This window comes from Salvelinus sp. IW2-2015, linkage group LG16 (genome assembly GCF_002910315.2).
Source record: "Salvelinus sp. IW2-2015 linkage group LG16, ASM291031v2, whole genome shotgun sequence".
Lineage (NCBI taxonomy): Eukaryota > Metazoa > Chordata > Actinopteri > Salmoniformes > Salmonidae > Salvelinus > Salvelinus sp. IW2-2015.
In genome coordinates, this window is record NC_036856.1 from 20708319 (window position 1) to 20732411 (window position 24093).

The window sequence follows — 24093 nt, forward strand, 5'->3', positions numbered from 1 at the left end:
GTACCTTCTCAAGTGATCATATTTCTACAGCGAGTTAGCAAATCGGACATTTCCTAGTTTTCTAGGTCCGACTATTACGTGAACGCGGCACATCGTTATACGACGCGTTAGCAAATCGGAAATGTCAGCGTTTCTTCGTAAATTCAATCTGGAGTGCCAGAGTGCGCTCTGGGCGTTCGTAAATTCAGAGCATTGTCAGATGGTCCGTTTGTAAATTCAGAGCACACACTGGACGCTCTGGCCAAGGAGTTGGGTTGATCCGAGCGTTCTGACCTCACAACGGCAGTCAAGCACTCAAGCTAACTGGCTGACGTTGGCTAGCTTGCACCTTTTTTTAATTCATAATACAAAAATCAACTTACATTGTTACATCAAACATGTCTAGCAAACCAAACACAGGTATTAACAATACTCAAACATACATTGCTACCTACTTCCAGACACACATGAGAGAACGCATCACTCTGACCATTTTACTCGTTCTAGCAGAGCTGGTAAAAGCTGTTTTCATGTTATCCAGAGCGTTGGTGACTGTAACTGTGATGCTGGCAACAATTTTATTATGCTTCTTTGCTGACGTTTACTAACACCGGCCATATTCAACGGATATTGAGCGTTAGTAGATTCATCAGCTACTCAGCGCTCTTGCACACTCTCACGACAGTGCTCTGAAATCGTAGTAGATAATCAGAGTGAATTTATGGAACGCACTCTTCGTTCCGACTCGAACTTGAATGCAATCTCGTGTTGTGAAATCACGTTTCCACCTCCCGCGAGGTTCTGCTGCACCAGTTTCCTGTAGTTATTTTGTCAATGGCGAACAGTCAACGTAACGGACGGGGAATATCAACACTGTAACCCGGGAAAAGACAACCTGAAAGGCGGGTGACTAATTATTAATAGAAGCCTTAAACCAAACTCTCCAATACTGAGGCTTTGATAACAGGCGACAGACCTCTGGAAATAAGTTATCTGGTTGATGCTAACAAGCTAGCTGGCTAAAAACTGACAGTAGCCTAGCTACAGTAGCAGCGGCCTGGGATTTTGGAAAAGTTGGATTTTCTGACCATCAACAAATTAGCTAGCTAGCTAGCTACCATCACTAGCCATGGACATCTAGATCGGAGCGTCACCCGTACCGGTATGTGGCCACGATTGGCATCTTTTTGAAGTTGTGTAAAATTTCCTTTAAACTAAGCCCCAAACTAACGTTAGTCTTATAGCTAGCTACAAAGTTAGGTATTTAGCTAATGTCGATTACCCACAGAAGAACAATCATACTGAAGATAGTTTTATTAATATACATACTAGTAGTAGCTAGCTAGTTTTCAATACAATGTGTGGTGTATCCCCCGTCGGCAAATCCTTAGTTAGTTAGGTAACTAACGTTAGCTAGCTAACAATTTTACCTAACTAGCTAACTACTGTAGGTAGTTAGCAAACGAATGTTAGCTAGCTTCACTGAGGAGTCAGCTTTTCTTGATAGATTCAGCCTCTCATCTAGACATTGAGACAACTAGCTAACGTTAGCTACTTGCAAGTGACCGATGTTGTGCTTCAATGTGGACAACAGAACAGTCATGTTTCTGTGAATAATTCTATACAAAATGCAGCCTAAGTTGATTTAACTTTTGTGTTGGCAGCCTCACCTTAGAAAAACTATTAGATTTGTATGTGTATATATCAGCCAAGACAGGTAGCTAGCTAGAATAACACACCATTTAAGGAAACGATTTATTAGTAATGATGAATAATGGCTTTTCAAACGTATAAACACTGAAACTGTAGCTAACGTTGTGTGCCCACTTATTACACTTTTATTACAAAGTTGCTGCATTTAAAGTATTTGTTTTTGCCTTCAATGCCTGATAATTTGCTATGTATGTAGTGAACGAATTGTTGTTGCAGATCTCATATTTTATTGAACACATTGATTTGTGTTTGTCACTTTCAGTTGGCAGAGAGACTGTAAAAAGTGGTAGCTGTGAGTGAATGGGGAGTAGGCTAGATCTTGAATGTAACCATAGCATTTGCATTAGTCATTCATGCTAGCCTGAAGTGACCAGCTTCAAAGAAGTGTTATGTGTTTATGAGTAAACTGTCTTGACATGAGAGGAATGCATGAAGTGTGACTTATGAGATGCCAGAATGCCTTGTGTTTTTCTCATTTGAACACATCTAGGTAAAGGGACCATTATTGGTTTATTTAACAAAATCTTAACACTGGGAGAGGGACATGCATTGATTGTGTGCAGCCCTATGGGACTCATAATCACGGCCAGATGTGATACAGCCTGGATTCGAACCAGGGACTGTAGTGACACCTCTTGCACAGAGATGCAGTGCCTTAGACCGCTGCGCCACTCGGGAGCCAAATACATTAACCTTGTTAGTTAATTGCTGTAGGACCGGTTTTAAATGGTAGTGCAACCTCTCTTGAGTCAGCAGTCTGTCATGAAAGACAAATGTGCCATTTCCTAGACAACCATATATATGTATAATTCATCCTGTTTTGACCCACTGCACATAGAGGTGCTTGTCCCAGTCACTTGGATTATCTGCCTGCCACTATCTTTAATGTTGTGTTTGGCTTCAGTGTTTCTGCTCAGGCAGTTTGTATTCTGTGTACTCTGTTTTCCGAGGTAGATGGCAGCATAAAAGTACTGCTGCTGACATTACATTCCTTTTTCTCACTTACAGCTACTCGGTAAACTGTATTTATTGATCAGATGATTGTCTTGGTGAAATGTTATCAAGTATATTTCCTTACTTCATTACTGTCTTCTACTATTCCAATTGAAGGTGTGATGTGGAGCTCCAAGCGGAGTGAGCCACACCTGACTCCCCCGGCGCAGCCTACTGGGCAGGACAACGGGAGAGGTCGGCTTCTTAATGTCTCTTATGCTATTATTATCCTTTTTATATCAGTGCAACATCCTACTGTCTGGCACACTGAAGTAATAAGGACTTGGGATACCCCTCCATGTCACCTCAAATGTGTATATCACAGCAGGTTGGTGTTACCTTAATTGGGGAGAACGGGCTCGTTTTAATGACGAGTTGAATGGTATCAAATTCATCAAACACATGGTTTCCAGGTGTTTGATGCCATTCCATTTGTTCTGTTCTGGACATTATTATGATCCGTCCTCCCCTCAGCAGCCTCTTGTGGTGTCTATGGGGCTGCAAGATGTTGTTTACCTTTTTGTGTTGCCTTTTTTCTTTAGCCCTGTGTTTCTTTTCACTGAAATGCCTTTCTCCACTCAGAGCTGTCAGCTGCATGGACAAGTCTGAATCAGACCAAAGCTGCTGTAAGTAAACCAATATTTACAATGTTGTCTGATTTTACTGTTTCTTTCTTTGAGGGGAGACACCCTTAATGTAATGACTCATGGCCTGTGGTATTTGGGATGTCTGTCTGGACTCTGAAGTGAGTTTTTGTTCTACATTGTGTATCTGAGGCAGGCGCTCTTGTTTTCCTTGCAGTTGCGGCACATTGAGAACCGCCTGGAGGCAGCTCCTGGCTCTGGGGTTCTGCTGGAATCCATCATGGATACAAAGAAAAGCTCTGTGGGCGCCACAAGGAAAGTCAGCCGCAGAGGTGAGGCACCCAATGGGATAGCTAATCCTTGGAAGCCATGGTTACTATTTATAGAACAAGGTTCTCTCTCGGACTGGACTTGGCAGCAGCAGCAGGCATCATCATTACTTTGCAGATGCAAGTGTAATTCATTTTGCATTGCAAGGTTAGTTTGCAGGGATCTAACCCTATCTCTCCTGACTCAGATGGGCGGCGCACAGAGGACTGCTCTCAGGCAGGTGGAACCTCCAAGTCCAGCACAAGAAGTCGTCGCAGCCCAGACAAGAGCTCCCGCAGCCCAGACAAGAGCTCTCACAGCCCAGACAAGAGCTCCCGCAGCCCCCTGAGGAACACCACACAGGACAGCAATGTCCGTAGGAACAACTGTGTGGAGTTCAAGGAGCCTCTGGCTTCCTATAGGTATGCACTGTTAAAACACTCAGATTTTTATGAGATGTTTAAAAAAAAAAATCAGAATTGCATTTCTACCGTATTTACTCATGTTTGCTGTGACTGAGTGGAGGTTGTGCTATGATACAGGACAAAATGTTGTTTTTTCAGTCCCTGACTGTAATCCTATATGGCCTGCTGTCAGAGGATGGTTGTTAAGTGGCTACTTCAAAATAGTCCTTTTATACTAATAACCGCCACATCTACATGTGTAAGTCTTTGCACATAAAAGGATGCCATTCAAAGCCATGTGATCTTGACACCTCCCACTCGAGTAGCTTGTTTTCGGATGTTTTTGTAAATAGCAACTAGCCAATTTGTTTCTGCTCTAATCATCCTGCTCCCCCTAGGGAAGCGACTCCACCACCCCTGACCTCCTCCCAGCTGGAGGCCCACAGTCTGCAGTCGGAGGTGGCTAACCCCCCTCCCCCGGACTCCCGTCTCAGCCAGCTGGTCTACCAGAGTGACACCCGAGACCAGCAAACCCGCCGAGACCTGGACAGCACACACTCGTCTGCTCTGGACAGCACCGTGGTGCGCTACCTCAACGACCGGCCCGCGCTGGACGCCCTGCGTCCACCAAGCCACGCTACTGCAGCCAGAGACCTTCACAGGGAGGAGGGCCCGGAGGACAGGCCCAAAGCACACACCCTGGAGTGCCCGGCACCACCCTCAGCAGAGAACTCTTCGTCCTCCAGTCCCGGCTCAGCCTCCCAGCGGCTGGAAAACTTAAGGCGAAGGCAGCCGGACGACAAGCTGGAGAAGCTGAAGGAGCGGATCCGCAGGCAGAGAGGGCACCTGGAGGAGGCTGCAGAGAGAGACGGGTTGCTGGGGTACCTGGATCAGCCAGTGGGCATCGCTGGAGCTGTGGAGAAAACCACCGTACCCACGGCTAAAGTGCGCAAAGTGGCAGCCGCACCTCCGGCACCTATATACAAAGGTAAGGTCCACTGGAGAGATGCAGTTACACTGGATGTAAAAATAGCATTACATAATTCCTTCAAACCAAATCTTATGTAACCCAATCGCTTGTCCCATATCAGGTTTCAGCAGTAGTGAGACAAAGATCCGCACTCCTGATGGGAAAGTGTGGCGAGAGGAGGAGTTCCACAACCTGAGTAGAGAGATCTACAGAGACCTGTCTCGCCAGCTCTCAGGTGGGCACCGAGCAGTAGATGTCAGAACACAGAACACACACTATTATATGCTACATAATAATCCCTGTAGTACAGAGTTGTAGGTTGTGACTCAATGCACTGTTGAGATGAACTGCCAACTCATCAACGCTCAATAGTCAATGGGCTGTTGAGATCAAATGGCATCAAATGGACAGTGTAGTTGGTTGTCCTGTTGACAGTCCGGTTTCAAGCTCCTGTGCATAAATGCTGCTCTGCCTTTTCAAACTGCCCTGGAAATTAGATGGTATTAGATACGCACCAGTACTTTCAGGAGGACTGAGACCTATTTGACCTATCCCAATCAACTGTTTCCTTTAAGAAATAATGTAACTGTCCTCTTTGATATGAGGATAATGCCGAGAAAGAAATGCCACCAAAGAAATCTGAGTGTTCTCTTTTTTAAATTTAGGGAAACTTGATGACTGCGCTGAGGTTTTCGCTGCAGTAGACTTTCCTTGCATTTTGCCACAACTGCAGCAATGCTCATTTCCCATAGTTTTGTATGACTACTTGAAGATATTTCTTCTCTCAAAGTCTTTTTTCTTTGTCCTCCCTGGCTCTCTGCTGATTCCTGGGCTTCCACCCAAGCGTAGGAGCCAAAGCTCTCAGCTTCTTCATTTACACTGACACAGTTCACCAGCTTCCTATTCAATAGCTTTGTTTTGCATTCAGATTTTTTTGTTGAGCTGCTTTTTGTAATTTGATAGTTCTGTTCATTTCCACTCTTTGGTTCTCAGACTGTCATGTCATCTCCTTTCTCCCAATTTTAGACAGTACCAAGCCCCAGCAGTGGCCCACAGAGAAGGCTAAGGAGAGGAAGCCGTCCAAGCCTGTGAGGAAAGTCCATAAATCAGCTTCTGTTCCTGACCCAAAGACCAAGCCAGGTTGGATCTCTTTTCCTCTTTCTCTCTCTTTCTTTCAATCCCCCCCCTGTAGTGCTTACTCATCCTGGGTCTATGCATTCAATAGAAGATGTCACACTTACTTCAATATTGTGTGTAGGTTAGGTGATAATACTCATTAATAATCATTGTGAAGCCAAGGGGTCTTTCACAAAGGGGAATCCCCCTCAGTAGGAGACTACAAATCACATTTATTTTGGTTCATCAGTTACTGTGCAGTATGCGCACTGAACCAGAGCAGGCGTATCACAGTGAATACATTTGGCAGGCCCGTACCACAGAAGGCCTCTCTTAACTGTGTGCTAGTCAACAGGCCCCTCTGTTTGTGTGTGAGTGCCAGCATTTAGTCTCTTATCTTCAAAGATATGTCCAGAATGTATCGCATGCTGATTGCAAGCAAGCAGCGGCTTAGAGGCACACTATCTGGAATGCAGATGCGTCCCAGTTCAGCTGGGCTCGCCATACCAGCTCTGACAGCTGAGAACAGACACCCTTTACAGGGCCCATACCAGTCTCTCAATTTAATTTAAGGGCCTTTATTGGCATGGGAAACTTATGTTTACATTGCCGAAGATAGTGAAATAGATAATAAACAAAAGTGAAATAAAAAATGTACAGTAAACATTACACTCACAAAAGTTCCAAAAGAAAAGACATTTCAATTGTCATTAAGTCTATATACAGTATTGTAATGATGTGCAAATAGTTAAAGTACAAAAGGGAAAATAAACAAACATCTTTCTCTCCTTCCCAGTGCAGTGGAAAGTGAGATGAGTGTGGTATAACCTAGTCTTATCCTGTCACCCAGCTATCCTCCCCTTCTACCCTGCTGCTGGCCTCTGCTCCCAGTCCGCTCACTAAAAATAGCCCTCTGAAATCTGTGATCAAGTTCCTTTACCAAACAGAAACAGCTGCTGGTCTTTACATTTTCTACGTTGATTTCAGATGGTGCATAATTGAGCCAAACTCATTAAATTTGATGATGCAGCTCTAAAATAATTAATCTCCAAAGACATTCAAAGTAGAGAGAGAAATCATGTTTTTGTCTCTCTTTTGGGGACATGAAGATCCTTGCACTTCAATAATACAATATTAGGGTTTTATGTGATTCATTTAAGTTGTAAATCTTGGCTGTCTGAGAAACAATCCTAACGTAAGTCATTACTGCAGAACTCAACACTGATTATGACCTTCTGTGTGTTTTGTTTCTGTCTTCGCTGTTGCTGCAGTGATCAGCACCACGTCATGGCGGGAGGGCCAGAAGATGGTGAAGATGGTACTGGGTCCCCCTCCACGTCTGCCTCGAGAGCAAAGGCCAGAGCCCACAGACAGACTGGCCAGGACAGGTGGGATTTGAGACCTGCATACTACCCTCACTCCTCTCTGCTCTGCTTGGCCTTCCCCCCTCTCCTCCAACCCCTCCTCTCTCCTCCACCCCCTCCTCGTTCCACCTCGCCTACACCCCTCCCCCATCTCTCTCATCCCCCTCCACTACATTTACAGGCAAATCAAATCTAACTTTGTCAGCACTATGAAAAACCAGACAGCAGTTGGTGGTCTGGCAAAACAAAAAATGTGTGACAAAGCAATTGTGTTAGTAGTGGATATTGTTCCAGTATATGTGGTGTTGATTTCATGTTAAAAGGCGTACAGTGCCCTGCGACAGACAGTTGGCATGGCTAAAGAAATATCAATAAATAAAGGGGTTGTCGTCTCTTCCAGCACACAGGCACATTAGCAAACATTGGCTGTCAGTGACCAGAATTAATTAAGATTGACTAGCCGTTTCTGACTGACTGCACAATTCAGCACGGTCTGGTTTCCAGTGGTTGTCCCTGTGCTAGACTCAAATACACAGGGGGAATTGGAGTGAGGCATAAAGGGTTGTACTGCCACTATTCTAAGACAATAACAGATCAGCCAGGTCTGAGTTCACATAACATATCATACAGCTAATGCATCTAGCCATGTCTACTTCTTATCCGTGTTCATAAACATTAACTAGTCACAAGTTGCTACTACTAGAATTGGGATAATTTGCTAAAATCTTTTGACTTGAGGACTACAATAAAAACAGTTGCTAAATGGAATCAGAGTTGAATCTAAAGGATTTCAGCCTTGGCATTCTAAACTTTCTCATTTTGTTAGCTAGCTAATGTTAGCATAACAAACTAGCTACTTCTGTGCAAATTAAGTGTTTGTTGTTATTTAAAGAAACACCTGTGAAAGTGTTTATGGTTGAACTTTGAAGTTTTCCTTATAAAAAATGTTGCTCAAAACTTCCTGAAAAAATGTAGATGTGATTTAAATGCCTAAAACACAAAACAATACTGTTAAAAAGGTTGACTTTGACAGCCCTAATGGCGACCAATATTTCCCACCTAATCATGCACTCAAAACATTTTCCTTTCCATTAACAATAATATCAGTCACCAATCAGAACCCTTTTTGTCTTTACAAATCTTTTCCAGGACCCCTTCCCCGGTCAAATTCAGACCACCGTCCGGAGCTGAAGCATCGGTCCAGACCCAGCAGCCGAGACAGGACCACCCATCCCAATTTTCAGTCTGCAGGCACAGCCAAGGACAGGGCCCCCAACACAGACGACCTCTCTGCAGATATCCGGGGCATCCTGGATGACCTGCAGCTGAAGAGCAGAGCAGAGGAGCGAGGTCCAGCGGATCCCAGGAGAGGTTTGGAGTCCAGGGCCAGAACCACAGCATGGACGACTGGTGGCTCCTCCTTATGGGGCTCCCGCAGTGCCAGCCCCGCCAAGCGCAACAAACCAGAGCCCTCAGAACTAGCGCCCAGGAAGAGGCACTATGACGCCGACTCAGTGCGCCAGTACATCGCCCGGCAACAGGAGGAGCGCAAGAGACGTCAGGTGGAGGAGCGGAGGGCCCAGAGGGAGGAGGCGGAGAGGAAGAGCCAACGTCTGCAGGAGCTGTACAGGAAGCAGAGAGAGGGGGTAGCCAATAAGGGCCCTGCAGTACCGGAAAGCCCAGTACAGAAACGCCTGCAGGAGACCTACACCAAGCTACTACTGGAACAGGCTCAGCTAGGAGAGGAACCTCTGCCTTCCCAGACACAGCCAGCATCTGCCACAGTCATTTACCAAGTAAAGGCATCTTTAGTTGTAATGGGGATGAAGCCCTCACCATCCCCTTACTCGCATGGCAGGCTTTAGTGAAAATGGGGATGGTATGGCCGGTGTGTCAAATGCAATTCATAGCTGCTCTTGTTATGTAAAGGGACCAATATGTGAAATAGTAACATGTAGAATTACCCTCAGTTTAACTCCTCAAGTTGCCTGTAGGAAATGACACCTCTCATGTGGTGAGTGAAACTAGCTATGAGTTATTTGTGGTGTGTTCCCGTATAGCAGAAGTCCCTGTACCAGCCATCCGGGGAGTCGGACAAGGAGAACAAGAGACAGGAGAGACCCCAGAGTGCCTCCTCCAGCAGTGACCTGTCTCTTTCTGAGCCCCCGCCCCCTCCACTCTCAAGGTCATTATATATGTAACCTTTTCCACTAGCACTGGCTAGTGTAGAGGCCCAAAACAAAGCACAGAACCATAGTACTTCCTCATAGCGAAGCAAAAGAGCCAATAAGGAATTGTTTGTTTCTAAACTGTGTTTCCATGGGCACTCCTAGCAGCATTTCAAAACATGGTGGCGTATGCTCGGTTAACCTTAAAACAGGGAATTTCCAGTGCTATTTTAGATTCAACAGTTACATTTACATAGAGAGTCATCTGATGTATGTCTGGTCCTTGCGTGGGGTAAACATTACGGTATGTAATCTGTAATCTGCATAATGTTCATACGCTCTTGAGTTGCTATGCAGTTCTTGGAATTTTGTTGACTTGATCCTTGGCCCTGAACATGTTTGCTTGTATAGTGAACACACAGGTTGTTCTCAGAAGCTCATGGTTAGACTGTACAAAGCACATATTTTAATGGCTGCATGCATTTTTAGATGTCTTAAATCCTTGTAAACCTTTGACATAGCCTATGGACAATATTGCTGAGTACTAAAATGCTTTGAGTCCATATACTAAAGGACTTTGTGAGTCCATAAAACAATATTTCCAGTGTTTCCGAGCCCTTTTTAAAAGTATATTCAAACAAAGTGTAGTATATTTGAATACTAACCCTCTGCTCTCTTCCTGTAGGAATGAGTTGGGCTTGGGTGTTCCATCGTGGCTGCAGCCGGACCGCCTGAGTTCTGCAGTCAGACCCTCCACCGCTCTGGCTCCACCCACAGACCAGCTCTTCTCCCCACTCTTAGGCCCGGAAACAGCAGGGAGCTCTGGTGGGAGGGGAACCAACCCACCAGCCAGGCCCCAGCACTCCACTCTCAATGGAGCTGGCAACAAGACCAAGATGAACCGCATTGAGGCCCTGAAAGCCACCGCTGCGTCCCTGTCTACTCGCATAGAGAGTGAAGCGAGGAAACTGGCTGGCGCAGGGATCAACTATAGCTGTGCATGGGACATGGACGTGACTGGTCTGACCCCTCCGGATGACGGCCACTGGGCCAAGCCTGTGAGCCCACCGGTCAGAGAGAGAGCTGATGCTGCTGACGAGCTGTCCATGAGGATCCAGAGGCTGCTGAGTGCTGGCCAGAGCACATACAACGGAGCTCTCCCAGGGGTGGGCAACCTGCACAGCTTCAGAGAGCAGAGAGACAGGACCTCTGCTCCAGGCAGCAGGCCCCAGACAGCCCCAGGCCTCGGCTCCCATAAGCAGCCAGAGGAGGAGAAGGGAGGGAAGACCATCACCCATGACTCCAGTGGTGAGTCCATCAGTGAGGGCCCACTGCTGAGCGAATGCAGCCTGTCGGAGGGCGACGGGAGCCCCCTCACCAACATAAAGGGGGACGCAAAACCGGCAGAGCGTCTCGGGGCTCTGGACTTCTGTGCAGGCCAGCGGGAGGGCTTCCAGCCCATCTCTCACTTCCAGAGAGAGGCAGAGAAGTACTCGGGCCTCAGCCCCCTCTCTCAGCAACGGGACAGCAGCCGTGGCCCATGGGAGGAACTGGCCAAGGGAAGCCCTCATAGTGTCATCAACATCTTCACCAAGAACCACCTGCTCAACCACACCAAAGGTTAGCCAACACATTTACACACCCAACCGTATCCTTAGTGTTTTGAATGAAGAATGAACGTTTAAACAATAATCTGTTCCTCTGGCTTCTCCCTGCAGTTGGAGGAGAGGAGCGAGCAGACCGGAGTTCCCCTCCTGTGCATTGTGGCCTGTCTGCAGCCAGCTTGGTGGATGGGGCACCAATGTATGAGGATGACTTTGTGTCATCCCGTAGCAGCGGCGGCAGCAGCCAATATAAGAAAAGATACAACGGACGCAGGTAAGGAGGGTTTCTACCACTGTCACGTGACAGGGGGCTGCTATCACGCAATAAAAACATTATTTTGAAAAAACTGTAAAAATGACAGGATTAACCACAAGGTGGCACTCATGTCACATGGCTGACAGAGAAGCCTGGCAAGGAGTTTTGAAGTTGTCTTAGTAGTCTTTTTGTGGTTGTTCGATGCACATGATGTGGGACTTGAACCATCTTTTATCTCAACGTCTCATTGCAGTGTCACGAGTGGGAACAGTCACTATGATGAGTTGATGAGTCGCAGGTCCCCTTATGACACCAGGACTGTAGACCTGCCATCCCAACACTCCTCAGGCTCCACACCAGTATCTTCACCTCACTCAAAGGGCTCTGTGAAAAGGGGTGAGATTTTCACCATAAAATAACCACTTTCCCTGAAATTATGCTATCAAGTGACCATTTCTTACCAGTGAAAGTGTCTCTGCTCTAAAGAGAGTGTCTCCCCTCTCTTTAGGCTCTGCTTCAGACAAGAGTGATGCCACTCTAGTGGAGGAGCAGAGGAGCCCCTGCTACCCGGACTTGGAGGCCCTGACTAGAGACTCCAGATGGGGAGGCTCAGTTTCCGAGAGAAGCTCTGTCCACAACCTGGTGAAGAGCGCCTACTCTGACTGTACACTAGGTGGCGCCTCAGGCGACACACTCCGCAGGTAAGTGGCCTCAGCCAAGCCCAGAGCTCTTCTGAGGGGCTTAGAGGGATTCCCAGGAGCTTGAATATCTTCCTTGACCTTCAGTTTTTACTGGTATTTCTGAGCACATTTGAGTGGGGATATTATTTTTGAAGGCATACAGTTGAAGTCAGAAGTTTACATACACCTTAGCCAAATACATTTAAACTCAGTTTTTCACAATTCCTGACATTTAATCCTTGTAAAAATTCCCTATCTTAGGTCAGTTAGAAACACCACTTTATTTTAAGAATGTGAAATTTCAGAATAATAGTAGGGTGATTTATTTCAGCTTTTATTTATTTCATCACATTCCCAGTGGGTCAGACGTTTACATACACTGAATTAGTATTTGGTAGCATTGCCTTTAAATTGTTGAACTTAGGTCAAATGTTTTGGGTAGCCTTCCACAAGCTTCCCACAATAAATTGGGTGAATTTTGGCCCATTCCTCCTGATAGAGCTGGTGTAACTGAGTCAGGTTTGTAGGCCTCCTTGCACGCACAAGCTTTTTCAGTTTTCTATGGGATTGAGGTCAGGGCTTTGTGATGGCCACTCCAATACCTTGACTTTGTTTTCCTTAAGCCATTTTGCCACAACTTTGGAAGTATGCTTGGGGTCATTGTCCATTTAGAAGACCCATTTCCGACCAAGCATTAACTTCCTGACTGATGTCTTGAGATGTTGCTTCAATATATCCACATAATTTTCCTACCTCATGATGCCATCTATTTTGTGAAGTGCACCAGTCCCTCCTGCAGCAAAGCACCCCCACAACATGATGCTGCCACCCCCGTGCTTCACGGTTGGGATGTTGTTCTTCAGCGTGCAAGCCTCCCCATTTTTCCTCCAAACATAACGAGGGTCATTATGGCCAAACAGTTATATTTTTGTTTCATCAGACCAGAGGACATTTCTCCAAAAAGTACGATCTTTGTCCCCATATGCAGTTGCAAACCGTAGTCTGGCTTTTTTATGGCGGTTTTGGAGCAGTGGCTTCTTCCTTGCTGAGCGGCCTTTCAGGTTATGTCGATATAGGACTCGTTTTACTGTGGATATAAATACTTTTGTACCTGTTTCCTCCAGCATCTTCACAAGGTCCTTTGCTGTTGTTCTGGGACCTCCAATTGACTCAAATTATGTCAATTAGCCTATCAGAAGCTTCTCAAGCCATGACATAATTTTCTGGAATTTTCCAAGCTGTTTAAAGGCACAGTCAACTTAGTGTATGTAAACTTCTGAACCACTGGAATTGTGATACAGTGAATTATAAGTGAAATAATCTGTCTGTAAACAATTGTTGGAAAAATTACTTGTGTCATGCACAAAGTAGATGTCCTAACCGACTTGCCAAAACTATAGTTTGTTAACAAGAAATCTGTGGAGTGGTTGAAAAACAAGTTTTAATGACTCCAATCTAAGTGTATGTAAACTTCTGACTTAAACTGTATATGGCAGAGTTTTTTCTGGATCAAATAGACTAGAGACTTAGGTGGTGGGTGTGGCAATGGGCACGGTCTGCCATCTGCACAGCTGGAGTTTAGAGACATTTTTAGACACTTTTAGAGGCCCCCCCCATCTTGATGTAGAGACATTTTTATAATTAAGCCAATTTTTTGCAATTCTACACATTTTTTCCCATGGAGCTGAGAGAAAGTGTGGCAATTTTTAAAGCTAATTTCCTCATTCTATGTATTTTGCTATGGCTAATGCTGTTATTTTGCTCAAACATAATAAAATCAATACTGCTAGATTCTTTGTTTTTGGAATTTTCAATTCTCCCTGACTGTGTAGCTTTTATTTTGTTGATTGTTAGTTCACAAAGATTATATTATAAACAAAATATCTACAGGTCCCTCATCTTTTTTACGTACTTTATATCTGTTTTTTAGTCATTTAAGTTCACACTGAAAGCGTTTTTCCATTCTGATTTCTAGGGCAGAAGAATCCCTGTATGGCACTTAATGCTGCTTTCAAATACACATTTCTGGTCTATTGGTTTCACTGTGCAGTCTCACTTCAGGGAGAGTAATGATTAAGTGAACCCCGGTGTCCAAAGACCAGCGCTGCACCACATACTATTTTCAAATGACTGGAGAGAATATTGAAGTGAACTTGGGACACCACATCAGCCACAGTGTTCTCTCTACAAAGTATCTCTCCGCCAACATAAAGATGAATCTTAAAACCTCTGTCAGGCCTGAGCAGTGAATGTGGTATTTTCAGTTCAGTACCACATGGGGCACCCCTGTTGTTCCACTCACTCAATGTCCTTTGCTAACTCAACACTTTGGAACGCTTATTTTGCTTAGGCTATATAAGCTTAGCAAAAAATGAAACGTCCTCTCACTGTCAACTCTTTATTTTCAGCAAAATTAACATGTGTAAATATTTGTATGAACATAACAAGATTCAAGAAGACAAACTGAACAAGTTCCGCAGACATGTGATTAACAGAAATGTAATAATGTGTCCCTGAACAAAGGGGGGGGGGTAAAAATCAAAAGTAACAGTCAATATCTGGTGTGGCCAACAGCTGCATTAAGTACTGCAGTGCATCTCCTCCTCATGGACTGCACCAGATTTGCCAGTTCTTGCTGTGAGATGTTACCCCACTCTTCCACCAAGGCAGCTGCAAGTTCCCGGACATTTCTGAGGGGGAAATGTCCCTACCCCTCACCCTCCGATCCAACAGGTCCCAGATGTGCTCCATGGGATTGAGATCCGGGCTCTTCGCTGGCCATGGCAGAACACTGACATTCCTGTCTTGCAGGAAATCACGCACAGAATGAGCAGTATGGCTAGTGGCATTGTCATGCTGGAGGGTCATGTCAGGATGAGCCTGCAGGAAGAGTACCACATGAGGGAGGAGGATGTCTAACCTGTAACGCTCAGCGTTGAGATTGCCTGCAATGAAAACAAGCTCAGTCTGATGATGTTGTGACACACCGCCCCAGACCATGACAGACCCTCCACCTCCAAAACGATCCCGCTCCAGAGTACAGGCGTCAGTGTAACGCTCATTTCGTCGACGATAAACGCGAATCCGACCATCAGCCCTGAGCAGGGAGCAGATGAGCAGATGAGCAGGGACCCTGGGCATCTTTCTTTTTGTGTTTTTCAGAGTCAGTAGAAAGGCCTCTTTCGTGTCCTAAGTTTTCATAACTGTGACCTTAATTGCCTACTGTCTGTAAGCTGTTAGTGTCTTAACGACCGTTCCACAGGTGCGTGTTCATTAATTGATTATGGTTCATTGAACAATCATGGGAAACAGTGTTTAAAACCTTTACAATGAAGATCTGTGAAGTTATTCGGATTTTTACGAATTATCTTTGAAAGACAGGGTCCTGAAAAGGGGACGTTTCTTTTTTTGCCGAGTTTATTTGGGCATAGAGGCTAAACACTAATAATTAAAATGTGTTTAAGAGCTGTAGTTCAGTGCTAGGGAAAGTAGTGTTGTGGCTGAAGGGTCTGCAGCAGCCAGCCTCATGCCGTCGAGAAGAGGGGGGTGTGGGGGCTAGCATAACACTGACTCTTTTGATTGGGCTGCACGGTGGTCAAATCTCCCCACTGCAAAATGGGCACATCGCCAGGCAGAGTTCTCTCCTGTGACATTTGAGCATCCTCAGTGGCATTTAAAAAATATATCAGATTTCCTCCATACTGTTCTGTCTGTGTGATTTGATAACATTCAGAATCCAGTCCTTAATGCTGCAGTTGTTCTCTGGTAAGGTAAAGCACTGGGTGCTTGCTTGGGTGCGCTAGCAGTTAGGGCATCAGAGAGGCACCACTGTCCACTACAGTGTCTACTGTTTCCAGCTAGGAAGCCGAAGCATATATCATCATGGATTAGACATCGTTGCCTGTTCCACTGGTTCAAAGCAGCACAATATGGTCATTGATACTGTTCTTTCAGCTTAACATACTTAGGATGGCTTTCCTGGGCCCCCCTTTCCTTGATTCTGTTAGTCCCTGGTTCCCATTTCACCTTGTTACAGTGCTCTGTATAGCACACATACCTGAAGTCAAACGGAGTGGGAAAAGTTATGTCAATGTTTTTTTTTACTTTTTCAAACAATAATCCAGCCTTATTTAAATTGACAGTTAGAAATGGAACATGACATTTATTTTCAGAAAGCATGCATATGAATACATTTGTTTTTTTCTTGTTTCCAGTTTGGGCTTGGACAATAAGAAATCCCCCAGCAGCCCTGGCCTGTCTCCAGCTGGCTCTCCTACAGGCTCTGGTTCTCCTCGTGTGTCTCCAAGCAGCGCCTCCCTAGCCGGGGCAGACAGCCTGGGCCTGGGTTCCGGCTCCCCTCACTCCTCAGCCCGCCCCAGCTCATCCTCATCCCTGTCGTCTGCAGCCAGAGCAGAGCCCAAGGCTGCAGGTATACCATCTAGAAATACCCGCTCAGCAGAAATACATACCAGTATTGCCTATCTACAGTGCCTTCGGAAATTATTCATACCCCTTGACTTATTCCACATTGTGTTGTGTTATAGCCCGAATTCAAATTGTATTAAATAAATACAAAATCTCACCTATCTATACACAATACCCCATAATGACAAAGTAAAAACATGTTTTTAGAATTCAAATTAGTTGAAAATCAAATACAGAAATGTCTAATTTGCATATCTATTCACACCCCTGAGTCAATACATGTTAGAATCACCTTTGGCAGCGATTACAGCTAAGAGTCTATCTGGGTAAGACTCTAAGAACTTTGCACACCTGGTTTGTACAATATTTTTACATTTTTTTCATTCTTCAAGCTCTGTCAAGTTGGATGTTGATCATTGCTAGACAGCCATTTTCAAGTCATAGATGTTCAAGCAGGTTTAAGTCAAAACTGTCTTCTTGGTAAACAACTCCAGTGTATATTTGGCTATGTGTTTTAGGTTATTGTTCTGCTGAAAAGTGAATTTGTCTCCCAGTGTCTGTTGGAAAGCAGACTGAACCAGGTTTTCCTCTAGGATTTTGCCTGTGCTTAGCTCTATTCCATTTATTTTTATCCTAAAAAACTCCCTAGTTCTTGCATGATGCAGCCACCACCTTGCTTGAAAATATGAAGAGTGGTAGTGATGTTTTTGATATTTCTTTGTCACATTTTTTGCAGTTTTACTTTAGTGCTTTATTGCAAACAGGATGCATGTTTTGGAATATTTTTATTCTGTTCAGGCTTCCTTTTCACTCTGTCATTTAGGTTAGTGTTGTGGAGTAACTACAATGTTGTTGATCCATCCTTAGTTTTCTCCTATCACAGCCATTAAACTCGAACTGTTTTAAAGTCACCATTGGCCTCATGGTTAAATCTTCTACATTTTACATTTCAGTCATTTAGCGGATGCTCTAATCCAGAGGGATTTACAGGAGAAATTAGTGTAAAGTGCCTTGCTCAATGACACTGACACATTTTCACCTCGTTAGTTCGGGGACTTGACGCAGCGACTTTTCAGTTACTGGCACAACACTCTTAACCGCTAGGCTACCTGACGGTTTCCTTCCTCTCCGGCAACTGAGTTAGGAAGGATGCCTGTATCTTTGTAGTGACTGGGTATATTGATATACCATCCAAAGTGTAATTAATAACTTCACAATTTTCAAAGGGATATTAAATTTCTGCTTTTTTTGAAAATGTATTTGTGAGACATGGAAAACCTATTTGTGGTTGAATCTGTGTTTGAAATTAACTGCTCGATTGAGTGACCTTACAATTATCTGTATGTGTGGGGTACAGAGATGAGGGAGTTATCATAAAATAATGTTAAACACTTATTGCACCCAAAGTGAGTCCATGACACTTGTGACTTGTTAAGCACATGTAGACTTGCCATAACAAAGGGGTTGTATACTTGACTCAAGACATTTCAGCTTTTAATTTTTTATTAATTTGTAAACATTAAAAAATATATAATTCCACTTTGACAGTATGGGGTATTGTGTGTAAGCCAGTGACACATCTCAATTTAATCCATTTTAAATTCCGGCTGTAACACAACAAAATGTTCAGAAGGTCAAGGGGTGTGAATACTTTCTGAAGGGACTGTACTATCCATGTCTTAACTCTCCCTCTCTTTGTTTCTATCCGTCTCTTTATTGTCCAGGTGAGCTCCACTACACCCCAGGGGTGTTGCAGCAGCGTATGTCTGCAGAACTCAATTACCTGGAATCTATAGAGGAGTCAGTGCGTCAGCTGGGTGACGTGGAGCGGCTGAGGGGCGTGTCTCTGGCTCAGCATGAAAGCGTCTCGCTCGCCCAAATACTCAAGGTGATAGATTCCAACCCACCAATCAGAACACCTGAAGATTGCTAACCATATGTTTAGATGCTTAGTATAGTGCTGCTGCACTTTTGAAACATTACCTTCTGCACTTTTGTCGTGTTAGTTATGTTCTGGTAGTTTTCATTCGCATTTTTCCATAGGTCCTGACCTTTGACCTCTAACCTTTCAGGCGCAGCAGCAGCGGCACGAGCGTGACCTTTATGAGCTGAAGGTGAAGGCAGAGCAGGAGAAACTGGAGACCCAACGTCAGCTGGAGGAAACACGGCAGAAAGCAGCCAGGGTACTGTACACACAGCACTGGCATTTAGAACGAGCAACTCTGTAGAATACAGAAAGGAATCACCTAGAGTTAGAACCATGCCCCAACTTGGTAGATTGTTGATACTCTCAAGGAGGGCTTCATATTTGCAAACACCTTGAATATTTATAGAACGCAATCTAACTTCACTGCATTTGTTGTGAGATGGGAGCTATTTTATTAGACGTGTGTAGACCGTGTAGTGTGATTCACTAACTGAACTGTGTGTGTGTCATTGCAGGCTCACGTGGAGCTGCAGGAGAACATGGCTCAGACCCAGCAGCAGTCTCTGGGAGGCATGCAGGAGGCCACCACTAAGATGATGAGCCAACAGGCTGAGTCTGTCCGCTATACGGCCGAAGCTGCCCGCCAGATCAAAGAGGTGAGAACACTCCCTCTCCACTCTTTTCTCTACAGCCAGTCACTGGCCTTGGTTTTTGTTCGTTTCCTCACTGAGTCACCTGTTGTATTGAAATGAGGAAAATATTACAAATATGCAAATAATTACCGTCTACTTTAGGTTGGGTTAAGTCTGCTTCTCAGTTGATACAAGTTGCTCTCTCTCCCAGATGACCGATCTGGCCCGTTCTCAGATTGCTGGAGCCATAGGTGTCCCTGCTGCTGCTCCCATCACCACCCTGTTTGACCAGCAGAGGCAGCATCACCAGAGCTTCATGAAGCAGCTCCAGTCCCGCACTGACACAGACAGCTCCAGGAATGAGGTGTCTGCTGCCTGGACCAGGACTGAGGAGCCCCTCTCCTCCCTGGACAGCCGCTCTGACTCCATCCCCTCCAGGAGACCCACCCTCAGGTACTGTGTCTTTCACACACTGGAGCCTCACAGACACCAGGGGTCTTTCCTTGTTAGCTCACTTGACTTGGTCAGGAAAAACTTGGTCCCATTTATAGGCATTACCTTGACTCAATACTCAATTGTTTTTCTATCTCCCCCGTCCCCTCTGCCTTGCGCTCCCCAGTGGTGGAGAGAGTAGCAGCCACATGAGTCCCTCCCTGGCCTCATCTGAGAAGAGGGAGAGGAGGAAGGCTGAGACAGGTAACAGCTCAGTGGAGGAGGAGGCCCATACAGCAGCTGATGACTCCATCCCCAGTGACAGCGTGCAGTCCCTACTGGATGAGAAAGGTAAGGCCTGGGCTCATAGCACGCATTGTGGGATCTGGAGGGGGACCATTATCAAGCAGGCAGTGTATAACCATAATTTATGATACATACACTCCCATCCAAAAGTATTTGGACAGTGAAGCTAAATATTTTATTTTGGCTATATACTCCAGCATTTTAGATTTGAGATAGAATGTTTTATATTAGGCGATTAGTATAGAATGTCAGCTTTATTTGAAGGTGTATTTATACATATCAGTTTTACCATTTTAGAAATGAAATCACTTTATGTATCTAGTCCCCCCCATTTGAAGTAGTCATAAGTATAGTTTATTAAAGTAGTCATAAGTTTTGTGTTTGGTCGACTAAATACATAAATTGCTTTCATTTCTAAACAGTAAAACAGATAAATAAAAGGTGACGTTCTGTCCTGTAACATCATATAAAGCCAAATATAACATAGCTTCACTGTCCAAATATGTATGGAGGAGAGTGTAAATAACCTGGAGTCTCTTAGAAAGTTATCTATGTTTCCTCTCCCCAATCTGTCCCCATACAGACAGCACCTCAGTTGCTACAGAGTACTCTCTGAAGTTTGATGAGTCCATGACGGAAGATGAGATTGAGGAACGTTCGTTCCGCTCTCTGCTTCCCTCTGAGTCTCACCGGCGGGGAGCGGTGGAGAAGAGAGGTCCCCGTGAGGAGTCAGACAACCAACCCAGTCAGGAGAAGACCACAGAACAGGACAGCTCCAAGGTTAGTATGCCACCTCATCGCAATAGTTGTAATTCTGGCAAAATAGCAAGGCAACTGAAATAATGATTGGCCTCCACAGTACTGAAATCCTAGCACTTATCCAAAAGCTTAAGTGTACTAGTTTACTTGGAGAGGTTTCTGCCTATCCTTGAATTAACTAGTGCATAATGCTTAGATCCCAATGCCCCAGGGCAGTGATTGGGGACACTGCTCTGTGTAGGGTGCCGTCTTTCGGATGGGACGTTAAACGGGTGTCCTGACTCTCTGAGGTCATTAAAGATCCCATGGCACTTGTCGTAAGAGTAGGGGTGTTAACCCCGGTGTCCTGGCTAAATWKCCAATCTGGCCCTCAACCATCACGGTCACCTAATAATCCCCAGTTTACAATTGGCTCATTCATCCCCCTCCTCTCCCCTGTAACTATTCCCCAGGTCGTTGCTGCAAATGAGAACGTGTTCTCAGTCAACTTACCTGGTAAAATAACGGATAAATAAATAAATAAAATCTAGCATTTAGCCCTATTTGACCTCATTAATGGTGAACTTATATCTTCTCTACTATTTTGGCAGCAGCATCTGTCTTAGCTCTTAATGTCAAGCCACAGTGGCAGCTCCCTGCCTCTCTGAAGGGCTCAGTGTTCAGTCCCTGAGATTAAGTATGAGGGAGTGTGCCTGGGCATACTGAGGCCAGGAAAGACCTGCCTGCCTTGTAGGGCTCCACTGGCCAGGGCATCAGAGAGACTGGGAAAGCCTGCTCAACTCATTTCTACCCTGAGAACAATAAACGAGCTGTGTTCCCCAGTCCGCTTAACTGCTCCTAGGAGATGTCCTTCCTGGCTGTATCCCTCTCTCCCCAACCTGTACTCAGTCCTCTCAAACCCAATATGTCGAGGAGAGGTTGGCTGTGGTGCAGTTAAGATAGGGTGGATAACCATACACCCTTGTTCACACCTGGCTGCCACATGTGGAGATGATCTTGTACAAACCTTGGCCTTCATTGGGGCCTGGGTGTTTTATCTGAATGGACTTAGAATAAGTGTTGTAAATACCTATGTAGCAACAAACCTCACGGACAGAGGCCTCTCCCACGCCTCAGTCTGTTTGCCAGCCGAATAAACATTTAACCAGTGGCCAGAGTGATTTTCCGTCTATCACTGTTTGCTCTCTGTGTATGCCCGGTTTCCTGACTGATAAGGCTTTGTGTTATCTGTGTGTGAGTGACTCACTGTCCCCTCTTCCTCTACCTCTCTGCCCCCCCTAACAGCAGCTGGATGGCAGCATGCCCTTCTCTAGCGGGCAGGACAGCTTCTCCAGGTTCACCATGGACATGGTGCGTCAGTACATGAAGGAGGATGAGGTGCGCGCACACCACCAGAGCTCCCTGCTGCGCCTGCGACAGAAGGCCCTTAAGGAGAAGACCAAGGCCGAGCTCGCCTGGCTGGAGCATCAGAAAAGGCACTGGTTTACTTTTATTAGGATCCATGTTGTCCAAATTAATAGTGTCTCATTCCCCGCTAAATTAAATGTTTTGTTTTCTGTCATGTCCTCCAATGATTCATATACAGTAACCACGAGAGAAATTCAACAGAACACATTGACCAAAACTAGACTCCATTTGGCACTTCTGTCCTCATTTTCCATTCATGATCTCACTTTCTCCTTTCTGACCACATAGGCGCTTCAGAGACAAGGGTGAAGATGACAAGATGCCGCCCATCAGAAAGAAGCAAAGAAGCCTACTGATGAAACTTCAACAGGAGCAGGTAACAAACTCACAACTAACTTACTAAGGGCTTGATTCAGTCTGTGACGCTGAAGTTCAGCACTATGGTGTGATTGACATTTAAAGGCAATTTTTCCTCATTCGCGGAGACTGCATTCACGGTAAACTCAGCATTTGTCTGCTCATCGGAAAGTACCTTTCAATTTGAAGCACACTATAGCACTTAACTTCAGCGATACGGATTGAATCGAGCCTTAAATCTCTGCCCATCTCACCTGCTTCCATAACTGCCCATCTGTAATGCTGAGTGACCATGACCCTGTGTGTGTGGCGTCCAGGCGGAAATCAAGTGTCTGCAGGAGGCCAACAGGGCAGCCAGGAAGGAGAGGCAGCTGCTGCTCAAACAGCAGGAGGAGATAGAGAGGATGAGATACACCACCCTCAAGCTGAAGGAGCGCCTCAAGTGTGCCAGCACCGGTGACACCCCACCAGTCAGTACTACCACCACCTTTCATCTTATTCCTATCTGAGACGCATACACTTCTTATTCATGGAGATACTGAGCTGAACTTCAGAAAGACATGCTTTTTGTGTTATTCATATGTCTAAAACAATGCTACATGGTCTCATAAAGAGTTGAAATGATACATCTGTGTCCTACAGGAGACTCCAGTGTCAGAGCCCATAGATGTGACAGCTTCCCCCAGTGCTGCGATAACAGACGGGGACGTGCGCAGTGCCTCTCCCCTCTCAGTGTCTGGCAGTGAGACCAGCAGCATCATGCAGAAGCTCAAGAAGATGCGCTCTCACATGGAGGAGAAGTAATCTTCTCTTCAATTAACCTATTAATAACTACACTGTCCAAATTTCTATTGACAACTCAAATGTTTAATTGACAGTCTTCATGGGCTCTTTTTTTCAACTTTAGGGGTTATAACAGGATTCACTAAGATGGACAATATTACGCTACCATTCTGGTCACTGAATTTTAATTTATACCAACTTTTAAACAGCTGAAATTACCATATTTGATAACCATATCTTTATGGGTGTGATTGTTATCATACACTGATGATTGAACAAAACTATAATCCTGTTCTCACATTGGCCATGTCAATCATTCAAGCAGTTTGCTTTATTATTCACAAGGAATTAGCTAGCGACCTCAGCACTTCCCTTAGTGAAAACAATTTAGTTCAAATCACTATTGCCTTGTGAAAGTGGGGGAATGGCTTGAGTAGACACCCTGATCCTTAAACTGTGGTGTGGATATGAATATAAGCATGCTTCCTGTCCTCTATAGATAGAGTGCGTTCTCTCTAACCTCTGTACTAATCATTGGAATATTAACAATATGAACCAGATTGTAAATTGTCTGTCTGGTGTCTCGTACAAGCAACTAGGGCAGGTTTAAGTCTGTGTTAAAAATGTGGTTATGTGACTCTGGGGCTCTCATAATGGTTATACAACCAGACCTGCACACTGACTAAACTCATTTGTGTACTTGAACATTCTGCAGTACAGGTCCTAACAAATGTTCAGTTGTTTTTAGGATTTTAGGATTTGGAACTTTCTTTCAAGAATGTCATCAGTACTAATTCTAGAGCTAATGATTCCTTGAATTTATAAAATGACCAAATAACACGTAATGTTACGGCTAAACATGGGAGGTCGCTGTCAATTTGAGCCTAGACTTTATTTTCTATAGGGAAATAACAAGCTTGCTTGT

The 24093-nt window shown here is 44.9% G+C and overlaps 1 protein-coding gene across 4 annotated transcripts in view; it reads left to right on the forward strand.

Annotated features, from left to right (window-relative positions):
- The first annotated feature begins 801 nt into the window (after nt 1–801).
- The window catches only part of LOC111976150 (centrosome-associated protein 350), a 36774-nt gene continuing 13482 nt past the window's right edge, over nt 802–24093 (forward strand). For 3 of the 4 annotated variants that reach the window (XM_024004909.2, XM_024004911.2, XM_024004912.2), the window contains exons 1-26: nt 802–1141; nt 2803–2880; nt 3268–3311; nt 3487–3601; nt 3787–4000; nt 4381–4970; nt 5074–5187; nt 5979–6092; nt 7340–7456; nt 8582–9228; nt 9493–9617; nt 10286–11220; nt 11319–11478; nt 11714–11856; nt 11969–12161; nt 16355–16569; nt 18290–18453; nt 18638–18748; nt 19008–19148; nt 19336–19577; nt 19744–19907; nt 20446–20642; nt 21906–22096; nt 22317–22404; nt 22703–22855; nt 23028–23185. In XM_024004909.2, the coding sequence (XP_023860677.1) occupies nt 2808–2880; nt 3268–3311; nt 3487–3601; nt 3787–4000; nt 4381–4970; nt 5074–5187; nt 5979–6092; nt 7340–7456; nt 8582–9228; nt 9493–9617; nt 10286–11220; nt 11319–11478; nt 11714–11856; nt 11969–12161; nt 16355–16569; nt 18290–18453; nt 18638–18748; nt 19008–19148; nt 19336–19577; nt 19744–19907; nt 20446–20642; nt 21906–22096; nt 22317–22404; nt 22703–22855; nt 23028–23185 (5408 nt within the window). In that variant the 5' untranslated portion in view covers nt 802–1141; nt 2803–2807. The remainder of the gene's footprint in view (nt 1142–2802; nt 2881–3267; nt 3312–3486; nt 3602–3786; nt 4001–4380; nt 4971–5073; nt 5188–5978; nt 6093–7339; nt 7457–8581; nt 9229–9492; nt 9618–10285; nt 11221–11318; nt 11479–11713; nt 11857–11968; nt 12162–16354; nt 16570–18289; nt 18454–18637; nt 18749–19007; nt 19149–19335; nt 19578–19743; nt 19908–20445; nt 20643–21905; nt 22097–22316; nt 22405–22702; nt 22856–23027; nt 23186–24093) is intronic. The other variant, XM_024004910.2, reaches the window with a different exon arrangement.